The sequence below is a fragment of the Schistocerca americana genome, chromosome 1, assembly GCF_021461395.2.
Source record: "Schistocerca americana isolate TAMUIC-IGC-003095 chromosome 1, iqSchAmer2.1, whole genome shotgun sequence".
Classification (NCBI taxonomy): domain Eukaryota; kingdom Metazoa; phylum Arthropoda; class Insecta; order Orthoptera; family Acrididae; genus Schistocerca; species Schistocerca americana.
Genome location: NC_060119.1, coordinates 1,009,377,462 through 1,009,396,107, shown reverse-complemented (window position 1 = coordinate 1,009,396,107; position 18,646 = coordinate 1,009,377,462). Strand labels below are relative to the sequence as shown.

Genomic DNA, 18,646 nt, shown 5'->3' with positions numbered 1-18,646 from the left:
TACAGAATTACACATAAAACCCATGTGCCTTGCATTGCACTGTAGTGTCACTTCTGTCTGCTGCATCAGCCTCTGTCAGGAAAGCGGACTGGCGCCCAGAAACCTTGTAGAGAAATAGACTCATTGACCCAGTTGTGTTGTGCATCCAGAAGGCTCCTTCGCATTGATGGTTGTCAGAACCAACAGTGACAAAGCAGTTGGAACAGGGTTGGGATGTAGTCAGTGGAATTTCTTCTTGAAAGAGGTATGCAGGTTTCATGCAATCCAGTATGACAGTAGTGGTTTTGCCATTAACAATAATGTCATGCGTTCGGTCTCCTCGTCATGCCACTTTATGCATTCCTGAGTAAGGTGGTTGTAATAGGAGTTTGATGCTGTCACAACATAACATTATGTGTGTGCACTTGTGAAGGTCTCGATGTACATACATTTGACTGGTGCCATGTCTGGTCACTTCCAGGGGCCAGATGTGGGAGGTGCAATATCTCAGTTGACAAATATCATCACCATTTATCTGTTGGGTAGCTGCAAGGACTGTGGATCCATAAACTCCCCTGGCAGGCATAACATTTCACTGTACACAATTTTGGCAGTTGAAGCGTCCGAACACAGCTTGTAAGTGTTTCTCAGACTGAGCAAAATCATTGGCAAGGCCGTTGTCCAACTTTCATTATGGCACATCAGGGCTGCTTTCAGTGATCAGTGCCAACATTCTACCTTTCCATTGTTTGTGGGGTGATACCTCATCATTTTATGATGCACAATGCCACAGAATGTAGCCAGCTGTGAAAATAGGTCTCACTCAAATTGACACCCGCAATACATCATAATACGTGAAGAGCAGCCAAAGTGTAACACCCAACTAGAAACAAAGGCAGAAGCTAAGGTCTCCGCCGAGATGTTGTCTACTGGTGCAGCTTCTGGCTTGTGGGTGAAGCAGTCTATCATTGTAACTAAATAGCACTGACCATTCAATGGAGGTAAGGGATGACCATATCAATATGAATACACGCAAATCAAACTTGTATCCATAAAGTTGCCCACTGACTCGTGCACATGTCTGTTGACGTTGCTGCAGTGCCATTTAATACACGTCCATTCCCAGTCTTGGCAGTCTTTATTGACTCCTAGCCGCACAAAACAATTGGAGACTAGTTGTGTAAGCGCACACTTCAGCACCATGGGTAGGAAAAGTCGAGGTTTGCCACTGGACACACCACAGTACAATTTGGCCTCAGTGCTGGGAACCTCTACTGTCTTAAGTTTCAGCAATGATTTAGAGCCTTCAAGCATGTCATGCAGCTCCTGGTACGATTATTATACCACTGCAAGTTCTGTGAAATTCATCGAATGAGTGATGCTGCTAACACAGGAGAGGCAGTCAGCCACTACATTGTCTATTCCAGAAACATGTTTTACATCTGTGCCAAAAGAGAAATGTAGGCCAACTGGTTGTGTTGCCATGGTGTTATTTTGTTGAAAGGCATATGTGAGTGGCTGATGGTCAGTAAAGGTGGTAAATTCTCTGGCCTCCAATTGAGATCAGAAATATTTAATGGCTACGTAGATTGCTTAAAGCTCTTGGTTGTAGACAGTCCATTCCTGCTGAGACGGAGACAGCTTGAACATGAAGAATGCTAGCTGCTGCCAGGCTCCATCAGAACACTGCACCAATTGCCGTCTGACTCCCATCTACTAACAATGCCAAATGTGAGCTCGGTTCTGGCCATGCGAGTAATGCCTTGTCGCTGTACCCTGCTGAGATTTTTTCATGCACCCATGAATCTAGTGAGTTTCCCTTGTTTTTCAGGCCAGAGAGTGCCGCTGTTAATGACACTTTCTACTCCAGCATGTAAGCTAGAAGTTGGCAATAGAAATTGAGGATGCCAACGAAATGACATAATGCCTTACAGGTCTTTGCTGGGTCATCTGCAGAATGGCTTCAACTTTCTCTGGCAAGTGTAGCAAACCCGACAATGTGATCCCGTAGCCCAAAAAATCAAGTTGTGCCTGACCAAAGACACACTTGGCAGTATTTAGAGTGGTGCCAAACTGTTTCAATCTTCTGAACACTTAAGTAAGATGCTGGTGATGTTGCTCTGGAGAGGTAGAGAAGATATGAATGTCATCAACATAAGCAAAGCAAAAGTTTAGCCCTTGTAGCATGGAGCTGATGAACCTTTGGGATGTTTGCGCTGTTTCATAGGCCAAATGTCATGAACTGATTCACACAAAGGCCAAAAGGAGTGATAACTGTTTCCTTCTGTGTATATACTTATGCCACCAGAATCTGCGTATATGCCTTTGCACAGTCTAAAACACCGAATACTGTCATGCCACATAATGCACGATTATAGTTCCAAAGCAAGGGTAAGGGTACAGGGTAACAATTGGGGACAGTTCTAGCATTCAGAGCCTGATAATCACCACAAGGGCGCCATGCACTGTTCTTCTTTGGTACCAAGTGTAGTGGAGATGACCATTGCTACTCAACAACTGCATCATACTTTCACGAATCATGCTGTCACATTCCGTTTTTGCTGTGGCAAGTCGATCTGGTGTCACATGCCAAGTGTGGTGGACCTTCTGTAGTCTGTAAGTGATGCACTGTGTCATGGGATACCTCCTTTGGTGTTCCTGGAAGTCTTGTCAGTGCTGGGAAACTCTTCAATAAGTCGGCGTACTAAAAGCTGCCATGTGACACGCGTTCAGCCATGAGCATTGCCGCAACTCGACAAAAACCTGCAGCTGTTAATCCAGTGATGCCGCTAACAAGCTGCATATTCACCATGTTTAGAAGCAGTTGACAATGTGCCAAAAAATTCGCACCTACTATGGGTTGTGAAACATATGCAATGGCGAAATACCATAAAAAGTCGCGCCACAGTCTAAGGTCTGGGTTGAGTCACAGCGTTCTGTACGTCGATATAGCTGAATTGTTGATGCCTGCCAAACAGAAGTGGATGCACAGATGCACAGCTGTTGCTGGGCAATTTCATGTACAGAAAGATATATCAATCAGAACCAAAGTTGCGGGGGTATTTCTGCCCAGACTTATAGTCACTGACAAATAGGCGCTGAGACAGTGCCCACCAATCGACTGACATGCCTACATCCTATTGACGCTGGCATTTGGTGTGAGCAGGGCATCATACACTTGTTTGCATGTTCCCCAAAACTCCTATGATAGCAGCAAATGGCGGGTTTGTACCTGATGTTAAGGAAGTGGTGGACAAGTGCCTCCTTAACTGTTCACAACAATGACCCCTGTCTCTGCTGCAGTCATGCCAACTCAATAATTCTTACATCTGCTTGGTCAGTAAATCCACTTTGGTGGGCAGCATGTCGTAGCCAGCCCATGTTACTGTTTGCAACGACATGCTGTTGCACACTGCCAAAAGTGTGCCCACTGGTGCAAGTGTTATAGCATCAAATATTTTATCATTTAGCTCCACTACTGGCTCATGATAAAATAATAGCTTTGACCTGTAGTGGCAACTGATTGCTCCACAGTGTGCACAAAAAATATCAGGCACAGTTCCCATATCTACCTTACACTGCAAGTGTCACAAATATTGAGGGGTCTTCTGTCACCAATGTCTTCTCGGTTTCGGACTTGTTCAATGCGTTCTTCCTGTGAAGTGGAAACCCATCGTATCAGTTCCATTTTTAACTTCTGATATGCATCCATTGTACACAGAGAGGTGATCACATCATCTCTCTCTGCTGTGTATCTCTTACCCAGCTGACTCACAACGATTGCAAATTTTATTGCATCTGCTGTTATTCCAGTGTTGAAAAAACTTGCTTCCATCTGCACAAATCATAAAGCTGGGTTATGCAGCCAAAAGGGTGGCAAACACACGGTGAGTCAAGAGACTGAAGACAAGGGCTCCGTCAATGCATTCATCATGTCAAATGTGTATCCTTCCTGTGATACAACGAGGCTGATTCTATCACACCGGCATCACCAGTGTTGGAGCGGCTGTGTGTCTGTGGCTACCTGACCAAACTACTGCATACTATTAGCTGCTGATATAGTGAAAGAGACTCTTTGCATCAGAATCAGTAACACAGATGCATAGAGAGGTGGTTAATGACAAATGCTAGATCAAGGTGTTTTACATGGAAGTAGAACTGACCTGACAACCAGAGTATGCAATAGTCAAAAAACAACAGAATAAAAAACTATGCTAAGAGTAAGTGCAAAAGCATCATAGAATACAGCACCTCTAGTGGCTGATGCAGAAGCACTTTGGGAGTGTTGCAAAATTACGTGTAAAACCACACAACTTGCACTGCACTGTAGTGTCACCTTTGTCTGCTATACATGCAAGACAATGTGAATACAAGATTGCACATATCATGCAGTGCAAAATTTATTTTAAGTCAAACAATTATCATAAGAATTTTACACACATTCTGAACTAAATAAAAATTAAAAATTTTGAATACAAACCTAAAGACTTTCTTGTGTATTTGCCTTTAGACCAGAAGCAAGTATATTTATACAAACTTTTTTTTTATAAGTTACCGTTTTCTATCACAACAAGTTTTATGCCTATTGTCATGGAAGAAGCTGGATAGCACCGTGGTGTAGAGGTTATGATACTAAACTGTTGTGTGGAGGGTCACGAGTTCAAAACTCACCTGGACTGTACAATTTTAATTTCTATATTCAGTTCGAGTACATTCTAGAAGTAGCCTATCCACAAATGTCAAGAATCATTGCACTGGAATGTTCTGCTGAATAAACTTCGTTAAGTGAAGTTAGTGTTCGTCATTAATCTACTTACACCTTCTTTTTTTACATGACATTATTCTGGCGTAGACGGTGGGTATTTGAAATTGTGATAGCGCACATTATCGACGACACAGTGGCTCCATCAGGCCATGACAGAACCGCCGTTTACGTGGTGAGAAACCTGAGTTTGAGCCATATTCATCAGATCGCAATCTATCGGAGACAGAAGAAGAGGACGACATTAGCATGACAGCAACTGTGTGCCATCACATGAGATATCCTTCCGGGTTCTCTGGTGATGATGGCCAAGAGCCAAACAAGTGGCTGAAGGTATATGAGCATATAACCAAATTTAAAAAATGGGATGACACCTCCTGTTTGGCTAACGTATTTTTCTACTTGGAGAGCACTGCCAAGCAATGGTATGAGAACAACGAGGAGAAGTTCACAAGCTGGGAAGTATTCCATACAGAACTGCGCAAGTATTTGGCGACACACAATGACAGAAGTGCAAGGCTGAAGATAAATTAAAGTGCAGGACACAGCATCCTACATTCAAGACATCTTGGAGCTGTGTAAAATAATGGATCCTAGAATGAAGGAGGAAGATAAGGTTGCACATCTCAAGAAGGGTGTTGCTGAGGGCACGTATCAAGCCCTACTCCTGAAGGAGGTTTCGACAGCAGATGACTTCATAAAATGGTGCCAGTATATTGAGACAATGCATCAAAAAACAATTACAAGCAAGAAGTTTTAACGACTTCCAAAAGTCGTATCCAGGTCTGTGATGGAGGAAGCAACTGATTTCACAAGTGTTCTTCGTCAGATAGTGAGAGAGGAAGTTCAGAAAGCACTTTGATTGCACAGCGAGCAAAAAAGCTTCAAGAGGTCATAAGAGAGGAAGTGGAACAGACATTGAACCCAGTCTTTCATCCTTCATTTCCCTTTAAAACGGCAATAAAGTCGAGACCCAGGTGTAGTTATGTTCCTACAATGCCGCATGAGGAACCTGTTTGGGCATCAAGGAAGACTGACGTCTGGAGGACCCAGGATAACCAACCAGTACATTTCCACAGCGGATAACCAGGACATGTGGTGTGCCACTGTCAAGAAAGGCGGCAGATATTTGATGACGCCCGTGCCAAAAGACGGCAGACCGATATTAGCCAACGCCAACTCTAGGACAACGAAGATGAACAAGATGATGTGGGTGCAGGATGAAATAGGTCACCATCGCTGCAAGATGGCCGCTGGAGAGGACGCTCCCCAACACGCCGATCAAGGTCTCCATTGCCGTTTAGAAGCTCCAGCCAATCACCTAGCTGCCACAACCTGGAAAACTATAAAGAGTGCGACTTTCCTTGGAGGTGAGGCTGCCGAAGAGAAAAATCCTCCGCTGTCAATCACTACAAAAATGATAGGAAACTACATTGATATCCTCATGGATGGCCAAACCGCCCAAGCTCTTGTTGACTATGGAGCATCATATTCAGTCATTTTGGAGAAGTGCCATCGCCAGTTGCAGAAAACCGTATTCATCAACAACAAAACATCTCTGCTGAAGGTGGCTAATGGGATATATGTAAAACCTACAGGAAGATGTACCAATTGTGTGGATATAAGTGGCCATACACAGCCCTTAGATTTCATCATCTTACAAGAGTGTAGTCATGACGTCATTCTTGGATGGGACTTTTTGCAGCTTCTCAGGCAATTACAGACTGTGGTTGCTCGAAGATTATGCTAGACGAGATGAGATACTGTGGACAGGAAGATGTGCATCCAAGTGTGTGGAGACTATGTGTGCTGGTTGAAGTGATCGTTCCTGCAATCAGCGCTAGAAAGATAACTGTCAATGGATCTTGTAGTGGAATGTAAGAGAAGCATACCACTGAAGAATAACTTGGTCATCCCAGCCTCTGTCATCTTGTTTAAAAACAGATTTGGTGAATTGTGGATAGTTAACTGTCGCCAAGAACCACAGATCCTCCCAAGACACATGTGCGTTGCAAACCAGTGGCCCTCGTCAGGAAGAAGGATGGCATTTGGCACTTTTATGTTGATTACTGGAAGCTTAATAAGATAACTAAAAAGGATGTTTACCCTCTTCCACGAATTAACGATACACTAGATTATCTAAAGGGGGCCAAGTTTTTCTCGAGCATGGACATGTACTCAGGATACTGGCAAATCGAAGTAGATGAGGCTGTTCATGAGAAAACTGCATTCATGATCCCTTAGGGGCTGCATAAGTTTAAGGTAATGCCATTTGGTTTGTGTAATGCACCAGCAACTTTTGAACGGATGATGGATAATCTTCTAAGGCATCTGATGTGGATGATGTTTCTTTGTTATTTAGATGACATTATAGTGTTCTCAGAGACTCTTGATGAACATATAAAAAGACTGAAGGCTGTTCTTAAGTGTCTCCAACATTGCAGACTGAAACTTGATCCAAGAAAGTGTCTCTTTGGAGCAAAAGAAATCAAAATACTTGGACACCTTATGGCAAATGAAGGTGTGTGGCCAGATCCAGAAAAGGTGAGATCTATAATGGAATTTCCTATTCCTAAAAGTATTAGAGATGTGTGAAGCTTCCTCGGATTACGTTCTTATTACTGTCTTTTTATCAAAAACTTTTGTATCAAAACCAGGCCACTCCAAGCATTGTTGAAAGCCGATGCTAAATTCATCTGGGGTGGTGCTCAACAAGATTCTTTCTATATACTGTGAAGGGCTCTGACGACTGACCCTGTACTTGGTCTGTATGATGAGAGAGCACCTACACACAGACGACATTGAGTAAGGTATCGGCGCTGTTCTGGTGCAAATTTCAGATGGAAAAAGAGAAGGTTATAGCCTATGCTTCTAGGACGCTTACAAAAGCCGAGAGAAACTACTCAACTACAGAAAGAGAAAGTCTTGCTATGATCTTGGCCATGTGCAAATTTCAACAGTATCTCTATGGAAAGCCGTTCACAGTTGTTACAGACCATCATTCACTTTGTTGGTTGACTGGTCTTAAGGATCCAACAGGATGACTCACCAGGTGGGCACTACATCTTCAATAGTATGACATTACCCCCAAAGTGGAAGAAAACACCAAGATGCCGACTGTCTCCCAAGAAACCATGTGCAAGAGCATCAAGACTTTGATGAAGATAGTGACTGTCTCACTGCACTCCAGCATCTCTCTGCTGAGCAGAAGAAGGATGCCATGGTATCTCAAATTATGCTTGCCTTAAATTGGTCAGAGGATGTGAAAGGACAATTTAAGCTAGTTAATGGATTACTTTGCAAGAAAAACTTTCATCCGTGGCTACCAGCGATTCCTAAACACATGCGCTTAGATGTTCTACAGAAATTCCATGACACACCGGAAGCCAGACATTTATGATTTCTTAAGACATACAATAGGATCTGCAAGAGATTTTTCTGGCCAGTTTTATTTAGGAGTGTCCGTCACTATGTGTCGCACTGTCGAGAGTGCCAGAGGAGAAAGGCAGTTCCTCAGAAACCACCTGGCCGACTCATACCAATTCCACCAGCCGAAACGCCTTTCCAGTGTATTGGGATTGACCTCCTAGGAATTTCCAACGTCTGCTAGTGGCAACAGATGGATTATTGTTTGCACTGATTATCTGACACGCTGTGCCATTACAAAAGCTGTGAAAACAGCCAAAGCATCTGAGGTAGCCAAATTTATCGTGAAAGACATTGTACTGAAACACTGTGCCCCAAGGTTGTTAATTACGGATCGAGAAAAAGTTTTTCAATTGAAGTTACGTGCTATCTTTCATGATGTTTGCATACAACACTGCCAAACAAGACACCACAGAATTTACGTCATTTTTCCTGGTGCATGGGCATGAGGCGACTAAGACAATGGACACTGTGTTTCCGCTACATCCTGATGACGTGGATGACGACTACATCAGCCAGGTGTTAACCAGAGCTGAGGAAGCTCAGCAGTTAGCTCAACTCCGCACGCTGCAGGCTCAAGAAAACGATCGCTGAAGTTATGACGCAAGCCACCGCCCTGTTGTCTACCAGCCTGGTGACTTCATCTGGATCTTCACTCCTGTTTGGAAGGTTGGTCTCTCTGAGAAGCTCCTCAAGTGCTACTTTGGACCTTGTAAGGTTGGGAGACAGTTGTCTAATGTTACTAATGAAATTGAAGATTTCAACCCTTACACAGGACGACAAAAGATCAGAGATATGGTCTATGTCCTTCAAATGAAGCCCTATAAGCATCCTGCAACCCAGGGTAAATTTGAAGCTCCAGCGACAGGCAACAAACGGAAAGGTTCTAAGAATATCACCGCCAGGGCAAGAATCAGTCACCAGGAGTATGCAGGACCGATGACTCGTTCCCAGAATAAGAGGGCGTAACACTGAGACGCTGTTCTCTTAAGGAGGGAGCAATGTCACAGAAGAAGCTGAGTAGCACCATGGTGTAGAGGCTCTAATACTAAACTGTTGCATGGGTGGTCGTGAGTTAAAACTCATCTGCACTTTACAATTTTAATTTCTATATTCGGTTGAAGTACATTCTAGAAGTATCCACAAATGTCAAGAATCATTGTACTGGAATGTTCTGTAGCTGTATATATACTATACATGCTCTGGCCAGAGGCAGTTCGCTCCACGCTCTTGTATGTGCAAGTGATGAATAAACCTTCATTAAGTGGAGTTACTGTCCGTAATTCATCTACTTACACCTTCGTCTACAAGACACACTTGGCTGTTATACAATAACCTCAAGATCACAATGAAACATTTTAAATTAATACTTACCGTGATAGTGTATTCTATAGTTGAAAACATTGGAATAAGTTCAGCAGGCTGCTGCTGCTCTGATATTCCAGAATATTGTGGTGGAAACTGAAACAAATTGTCGTAACTGTTAATGGAATTAAAACTGCTAACATTCAGTGGCTCTGAATTTGAGCATAATGATGAAACACTATAAATCAACAATTTTATAAAAATCAGAGTTGAAATATTTCTTCTTACAATTTATTTAAAGTTTCTGTAATCTTAAACTACATCTTGCTTATTGGAATTTAACTCCTGCTTTCAAACATGTCAATAACATATTTATGCACTTACATATATACGAAAACTTCATTCCTTTTAACATAGTTCTCCAACTGTTTCCACTGTACAGGTGGAATTAGAAGACACATGTGCCAAATCGAACAGTAAAACAAGTTCTATCTATAATGTATGATGATGTGTCATAACAAAACATGCAATGCAATAATTTTTTATAATGAATTCTCAGTAGCTAGATTAAATATTTTTATACTTCGGTCTCCAGCAGGTGTAATTTAACACAACAGTCTGCTGAAGTACGAATCATTTAGGAATAAAGGAGCTGACTCGCTCTGTCATCAACAGGTACGCAAACAGAAGGTACAGAGCTTTGCTATCTTTTAGAATGCACTTGCTTTTTCAAGGGATGTAGCATAAATGTCGACTGCCAGCTATTTTCTGGCCCACAGTGAGTGTACTGGGATGAGGTGCGGGTGGGGGTGAGGAGTGGGTTGAGGGACAAAGAGGCTGCTGGATGTAGGGAGGGGGTTGGGGCGAAGTGTCTAGCAGTTCCATTACGTCAGGAAGGTTACAGGAGCAAAGGATGTGCTGTAAGGATAGCTCCCATCTGCGCAGCTCGGAAAGCTGGTGGTGGTGGGGAGGATCCAGATCCTGAAATGAAATCTCCATGTGCTCTGCTGCATGTTGTGGCACTGGGTGGTCTACCTTGCTTTTGGCAACAGTTTGACAGTGGCCATTAATTTGGACTGACAGTTTGTTGGTTGTCATACCAATGTAAAACGCTGTGGAGTGCTTGCAGCAGAGTTGGTATATAACATGGATGCTTTCACAGGTGGTCCAGCCTCTGATGGGGTAGAACAAGCCAGTGATGGGACAGGAGTAGATGGTGCTGGGTTAGTGGATTGGGCAGGTCTTGCATCTGGGTCTTCCGCAGGTGTATGATCCCTGTGGCAGGGGATTGGGGATGGGAGTGGCACCCGAGTGGCATAGGGATGGACTAGGATGTTGTGAAGGTTGAGTGGGCGGTGGAACACCACTCTGGGAGGGGTTGGAAGTATCCTGGGAAGGAAGTCCCTCATTTCAAGGCATCATGATAGATCATCAAAGCCCTGATGAAGGACATGGTTCAGCCGTTCCAGCCTGGGATGGTATCAGGTGACAAGGGGGGCATTTCTTTGTGGTTGGTTCTCGGGATGGGTATGATGATCAGGTGTCTTTGAGCACATGGCACAAGAGGTCTATTTGTGAATTAGGTCTGGAGGGTATTTCCTGTATGCAAAGGCATTTGTGATGCCTGCAGCATACTGCGTAAGGGAGTTATCACTGCAGATGTGTCTATTGCAGGTGACTGTGAGGGATTTTTTGGTGTGAAAGGGATGGCAGTTGTCAAAGTGCAGCCCCCTCTACCTGCACTCCTAGCTAGCCCACAGATGGCTCCCCATTCTCCCACAAGCTGCTAGATGCTTCCCCCCAACACCCTCCCTGTCTCCTGACTCTCTCCATTCCTCACCCCACCCCATCCCACCCTACATCTCACCCTAATACACTCACCCCGGGCCAGGAAATAGCTGGCAGTCAACTGAGTACCATGTAGGAGACAGGTGTGTGTGTGTGTGTGTGTGTGTGTGTGTGTGTGTGTGTGTGTGTGTGTGCGCGCGCGCGTGCTTGTGTGCATGTGTTACCTACGAGCTTGACAAAGGAAGTGCATTCCATAAGCTAGCAAAGCTCTGTACCTTCTGTATGTGTACTTCCTATCAATAACACAGCACTTCTGCCTTTCAGTGTGTTGTCTCCTTATAATTCATAATTCTCAACCAGTCTGTTGAAGTACTAGCATTGTTCATTTTTCTTTTTAAATCTAGATATAGAATTAGACGAAGAACCTTGTTGGTTTCAGACTTTCCAGCATCATGTCAAAATCAATTATGGAAAATGTACATCAAGACTACTACAATGGAAGCTAATTCATTTTGCATCCGTTATGAACCACAACTATCACTCACCCCTTCCATTCAATGTGGCTTGAAAAAGTAACGTAGATACTTCTTGATCAGATTCTCTTGGGCTTTCAGCTGCACCTAGTGGTTTAAAATCCACAAGCTTTTGACTGAGCGGTCCCTCAGGTGTTATCAAGTGGTGACCTCATGTGACTGCTGCTGCCGTCAGTAATGTCACTGGTACAACAAGGTCTCCACAAAAACAAATTTTAACATAACTGAAGACACTAATCCTTGTCCATGATGGGGTCAAGTATGACCCTCACACAACACCAGAGAGGAGTGGTGACCATTACCTCAGTTCTGCTTTCGGAGCACAGAAGGCAGATGTAGGGTGTCACCTTTCGGAGGGAGAGGCAGGACTTGTTGCCCTATTCCACTCTACTTCACCCTTCTCCTAACACAGCCTCAGTTCTCATTTTCTTATGCTCATGGCCAACTGCAATATTATACTATCTGCACTCTATCCTGGGACACTGTGGACATGGAGATGGCACTCATAGTGAAGAAAATCAGTCCTGCTCTTCTCGAAGGAACCATCTGAGTATTTGCCTCCAATAACTTATGGAAAACATGGTTAAGCTAAGTCCAGATGGCAAGACAGGAATTTGAACCTGCTCCTCATGTTTCCATGGCATAATCTCTACAGCACCTTGGTCAGAGGCAGGCACAAGAAGACTAGGTTACAAAAATAACAGAACGATGACCCATAATTCTGTGTATGATGCACACAAATGTCACATTCGGAAAGAGCAAGTGAAACCTAAGGCTGTGAACATTCAGCATACCCTTGTATTCTAACAATTTACTCTCATCTACAAAGTTTAGCTAATAGTCAATTACATACACAGCCATTATTACAACTGCAGAAGAAGTATATACACTACATTCTTTTCAAGTATTGAAATTTTGATTGTTAGCTTTTGCAACTAGTTTCAAAGTTTAAATACAAATAATCCGTATGCTTTCCACAAAACACATGAAAGACTGAGTAGCAACTTACCGGATTTCGCTGAAAACAGAAGTTGCAGACCCACAGTTTTGCTCGATAATCAACTTGACACAGAGGATTCAAAATTGCCCTGCATGTATTCCTTGTACATAAAACAGGATCATACTGAATTGGAGGAAGATCTATTAACACAGAAAACACATGCAAAATAAATATCAGGGTAGTTCTAAGTCAAAGGTACATTACTGTTTCCATAAAAATACAAGCACAGCAATGATAAATACTTAAGTGGGTGAAGACAACCATTTGTAGGGACTTCAATGAGTGAGCAGCCAATAGCCACGAACAAGAAATTGAACACTAGCATGACTTATTCTCTCTTTCACACACACACACACACACACACACACACACACACACACACACAGAGAGAGAGAGAGAGAGAGAGAGAGAGAGAGAGAGAGAGAGAGAGAGAGAGAGAGAGAGAGGACTGGGTCGTCAGAGCAGTGCTAGAATAATAATGTGTGTGTGGGGGGGGAGGTTGGTTGGGTTGGGGTATAAAGGGACCAAACTACAGGGTCATCAGCCCCTCAAAATAAGTCTGGGAAAGTAATAGGGTGTGAAAGTAGTAGGGAACCACACCGAAAGAGAAAACGAAGGAAGCAAACAAAGAAGGGGAAAACATACACCACAAGGAAAAGTAGAGGAAGGTATTAAAATCGTAGAGCAGATGGTCTGGGCTGGCTGATCACAAGAATAAAAAATGATGGGTCAGCCACTCTGCAACACACTAATATGTCCAGTCTAAAAAGACAAGGCGAGATGAACACATGTAGGGAAAAGACAAACATCACGGCAAACAAAATGCAAAGAAAGGGTGATAGAGAGTTAAAATGGAGGGAGGGTGGAGAACTTGGAGATAAGGCCAGATGCCCACCCTTAGATTGCATGACAAAAACCCCTCACGAATAAAATGTAAAACTAAATCTGCTGTTGAGACATTGTCACCCAACACCGTAGGTAGGGCACTGGGGAGGCTAAAAGTCTGCCTCAGAGCAGTTAAAAATGGGCAGTCCAACAAGATGTGGACGACAGTTATATGAACGCCACAGTGACGGAGGAGGTGACCAAATTTTATCCATGTACGGCTGATGTGAAGCTGGCAAAGGACAATAGAATCCCTGAGAGTGCCTCACATGGATGATCACCACACATTCATTGTCTCCTTGATAACACAGAGTTTATTTGGTGTACTGAGGGTGCGCCATTCAGTATCAAAGATCATGAAAACTTTGCGACAGAAGATCAATCGCAAATCGGTCTCCGGCAGGCCAATCTCCAGAGTTGGTTTACAAGCAGCCTTTAAAAGACAAGTTCATTGCTCGGTATCCCGACATGTCCTGGGGGCTTGTAGGCTGCTTAAGGAGTCACTACAGATGAAAAAGGACTCACTGGTGCAGGAGCAGATATGCTCAAGAGCAGCATAAATGGAAACCAACTCTGCAGTGAAGACACTGCAGCCATTTTGCAAGGAGCGCTGTACAGTTGGCCAACTTGAGCCTAAGTGAAGCCACAAGACCATCAGCCATTGACTCATCTGTGTAGACTATTTCTGAGCCCCTGAACTTGCTGAGAAGAGAGAGGAATTGCTGGCGAAGGACCTCAGGTGGAACTGAGCCTTTTGGGCTTTGTGATAGGTCCAGCCAAAGCTGTGGATGAGGTATGGTTGCTGGAAGTGTACAGAAATGGACTCGCAGGAAAGGTGGTAGAGGGGGAGTGTCGAATTCAGTAAGAAGTGACCACACACATAGGGGATTCCCAGTTCAGAGCCACCTTTGAGGGAGAGGGTAATTTGGATGGCAAGGCCGACTGTGAATGTGGACAGTATAATTGGCAAGCAGTAATTGCCACCGTACCTGCAATGGAGGAACACCAGCTGCCATGAGGAGACTGTTCACTGGGGTCATTCGAAAAGCTCCCATCATGAGCCTAACTCCACAGTGGTGAGTAGGGGTCCAGCAGACGCAGTGTGGAGGGCAATGCTGCACCGTACACCAGGCTCCCAGTCAATACAGAACTGTACGAGGCTTTGTACAGCTACCTGAAAGCCGTGAGTGAGGGGCCACGACTGCACCTTCCGTATAGCTCCCTGCAGCTGGCATTCAGCCACACCAATAGAAGAGGAGCAGAAGGAAATACAAAAATCATCAGCATATAGGAGGGGAGATACTAAGAACCCTACTGCTAATGCAAGGCCATTGAGAGCAAATAAAAAGAGTGGGACACTCAGGACAGAGCCCTGTGGGACCCCATTCTCTTGCATATGGGGTGCACTGTGGGAAGCACTGTCGCGAACTCTGAAAGTGTAGAGCGAGAAAAAGTTCTTTATAAAAACCGGGAGTCAGTCCCAGAGACCCCACTCATGCAGAACAGCGAGGGTATGATGTCACCATGTGGTATTGTAGGCCTTCGTATGGTTGAAAAAGACAGCAATCAGGCGTTGTCACTGGGTAAAGGCCAATCGAATGACAGATTCCAGGTTGAGAAAATTGTCAGTAGAGTGCCCTTGGCGAAAATTACCCTGGGAAAGAACTGAAGGCCCCGAGACTCAATGAACCAACATAACTGCTGGCTCACCATACGCTCAAGCAGCTTGCACGGAACATTTGTGAGACTGATAGGATGATAGCTGTCTCCATCTAATGGGTTCTTACCAAGCTTTAGCACTGGGACGATGATACCTTCCTGCCATTGTGACAGGAATTCACCATCGCTCCAGATGTGGCTGAAGACGACAAGGAGGTGGTGCTGAGATTCCGCTGTCAGATGTTTAAGCATTTGGGAACGGATGCGGTCTGGGCCAGGGCACGTGTCAGGTGGGGGAGAGGGAGTGGCACATTCTGATAAATTCAGTCTCAAAGACTGAGACAAATTGTTTAATTTAAAGTCTATTTATTATACCCTTGATATTTCATACTCATACTAAGTAATGATTTGGAGTAATCAAACTACTTCAGTTAAAAGGATATTTACCTGGTCTTTCTTTCAATGGTTGATACAAACATCCCAGTGGTACTACCAAACGAGTTGCCTCAAGTCGACTTGAAGGCCAAACATTCCATGTAAATCGCACGCCATCACGATCTTCATTTTGTTGAATGAACTCCTCATATGTGGTCATTTTGATACTCTAGCTAAAAGAGAAGAAGACAGTTACAAAATCAATAAGATCTATTCAGAAACAAAATATCAAGACACACAAGCCCACTAACAGAAAAGTATAGGGCCCACATAAAGCATCCACTGAGAATTGTCATCTGACATCCCTGGCATTTTTGAAAGCATCTGTTGTTTTTATTTTGAGATGTGTAGACAACAGTAATCCCAAACAAACAATGCCCTTGGGTGTTTTATGTGAAAGAGTCATTTTGTTTACATGACATACAAAATGCTGTTCCAAATGTAATTTTAAAAGAGTCATAAACACCAAAGACAAAGCACTTACAGTTCTCAGTTTAACATTCACTATAAAGAACAACAAGCATTATTGGCACTTCTGCTATGCAAACACTTAACACTCTCAACAATAAAATGTGAACCACTCATCACACAATTTGTGCCAACATCCACTGCACTTAAGTGCCAAGTCAGTATAAAATACAGTTTCATTTATATTTACCAATTTCAAAAACTGTCCATTCTATATGAATTTAAATGACTGTTCTTTACCATTTTCCAAAATTAATGCAGGCGCTCATGGTTCTGGAGTCATCAGTGGGTGTATTTTGTGAGTGCACAGATGAAGATAATCTATGTTTATATCAATCAATACTGTACGATAGCAACCAACTGAATGAGACAGCGCAGCTGTTAATTATGGTGACATATAGCACGGAGGATGGAGTTTTGTTTTATTCGGCCATCCTGATTTAGGTTTCCTACATGATTTTAAACAAATGGCAGTGCGGTTCCATGTCAAGGCCACATACAACCACCTGTCCTACCGCTGCCATAAAGAATACTGACATATTCTGTGAGTAGGTCTATGTGTATTTTTTGAACTATGTACTGTCACTGTATTATCATGACAAATCCATTATATTTGTAAGATGAGCCATGGGTGATTATATATAAAAATGCCACTAACAGTTAAAATGTGATTTCCTGACTGGAATATTTTGAATGATAAAACGAATTTACCAATCAAATGTAAGTAATAACATTAATTCTTGCATATGTAGTTCATGAACAAAATATTTACACAAATCTTCAAGATTAAACCATGGTTGAGCTTATTTGAGGCGTTTATCAGACTATTTGTGGCCTGAGATTTTTATCCCTCTAATAAGTTTAGCAAGAGATGAAACCTAATAATGTGTAGTTTTTGATGAATGGGTTGTCTGTAAACACACTAGATCATACTTCACAATGTCCTAGACACTGAAGGGCCAGAAATGACAATCACTTGAAATTCCCCCACGGATGTCATCAATTACTTTTTGTGACATTTCTGATGCTTTACACACGACATTGGCTATGGACCAGCAGACGTAGACACAAAAGCTTCGCAGTGCTGACATTGTATGGTTAACCAAATACAATAACTGAGCAATGACAACTAACCTAGACCTCGCGTTACGCTGCACAACAGTCTATCGTAACAACCAAGATTTCATAGGGGATACAAAACCACACTAGAGCTGCACAATGTATCGGCAGTTAATTATAAATAACAACTGTATGCTGTTACGTAGAGAAACAGTGCACAAAGATATTCTGTCATAGCTATGAGTTTGCTCTTGATTGTGGCTGAAAATGTGTTTAGACTGCAATTGTGTTCACACACGACTTCTGCAAGGCACATTCTGACAGATGCCTTCTGAAATATTAGCCTGTAATATATGTTTACAAACAGAAATTTACAGTTTTACTCACTTTGGTATGAATGAACTGTATAAATACTTGAGTTTATTTGGCAACCAATCACTCTGCAACAAACACACGCCTCATGAAACACTACACATAAAAACACGAAGCTTCCCACCACCACACGCACTCCAACATCCACTATCCACGTCACTCGACAGATGGATGCAAAGACAGCAAAGAGCCAGATACTACACTCGTTCAAAATGTCACCCTTTTTTATCTTGCACTGATTAGGGAACGAGATTTTTTTATTGAATTAAAATTAAAGCTGACAGAACAGGTGCTGCGTTACTCTCTTTCACAGCCAAAGGTGATATACAAAACAATGATATACTTATCTTTATCAATAATCTTGCAATTAAGAAAAGAGCGGCACTGCAGTGAACCTATTTCCACGTATTTGGCAAAGGCATTACGCTATTCACAAATATACTGTCAGAATCTTGGGGCATGAACTTGATAACACATACTGAAAGCTGCATCTCTTTCACAGTACCTTCAGTTTTACGTTGAATGTTAGAGTACTCTTACGTTATGTACATCAGCTGAAATAATGATCTATTTTTTTAGGCGTGTCTCTCATTGCATGCTGAAGTTTTCGTTCACTTGACCGATTCAGTATGCAAAAGGCAATGTATACGTTCTTGAGTCTTAGGTCTTATGTCAAAAAATCACACAACTATATATTGTTAACAATATTCAGGGATGGCTTAAAACCCAAGCGACACAACTATATATTGTTAACAATATTCAGGGATGGCTTAAAATCCAAGCAACACACGCGGCCGCTTGGGGCGCCAATCTGATGGGTCGCCGCTAATGCAAAATCTGTTCGCAGGAAGCAGCACAACGAGTAGTGAAAAGAATCCGCTTCCACGCTCATTAGATTTAGATTTCTTTTTAAAGGTCTTACCAAGAACGCAAGGAACAGAAATGAATTTATGAAGGTGGTAGGGAAACGAAGGG

The 18,646-nt window shown here is 43.0% G+C and overlaps 1 protein-coding gene across 6 annotated transcripts in view; it reads right to left on the bottom strand.

The window, feature by feature from the left end:
• LOC124616121 (protein transport protein Sec23A) overlaps positions 1 to 17,843 on the bottom strand; it is a 104,255-nt gene extending 86,412 nt beyond the window's left edge. For all 6 annotated transcript variants that reach the window (XM_047144388.1, XM_047144396.1, XM_047144406.1 and 3 more), the window contains exons 1-4: positions 17,687 to 17,843; positions 15,785 to 15,945; positions 12,803 to 12,933; positions 9,542 to 9,628 (exon numbers count right to left, since the gene is read on the bottom strand). In XM_047144388.1, the coding sequence (XP_047000344.1) occupies positions 9,542 to 9,628; positions 12,803 to 12,933; positions 15,785 to 15,932 (366 nt within the window). In that variant the 5' untranslated portion in view covers positions 15,933 to 15,945; positions 17,687 to 17,843. The remainder of the gene's footprint in view (positions 1 to 9,541; positions 9,629 to 12,802; positions 12,934 to 15,784; positions 15,946 to 17,686) is intronic.
• Between the last annotated feature and the right edge of the window lie 803 nt (positions 17,844 to 18,646).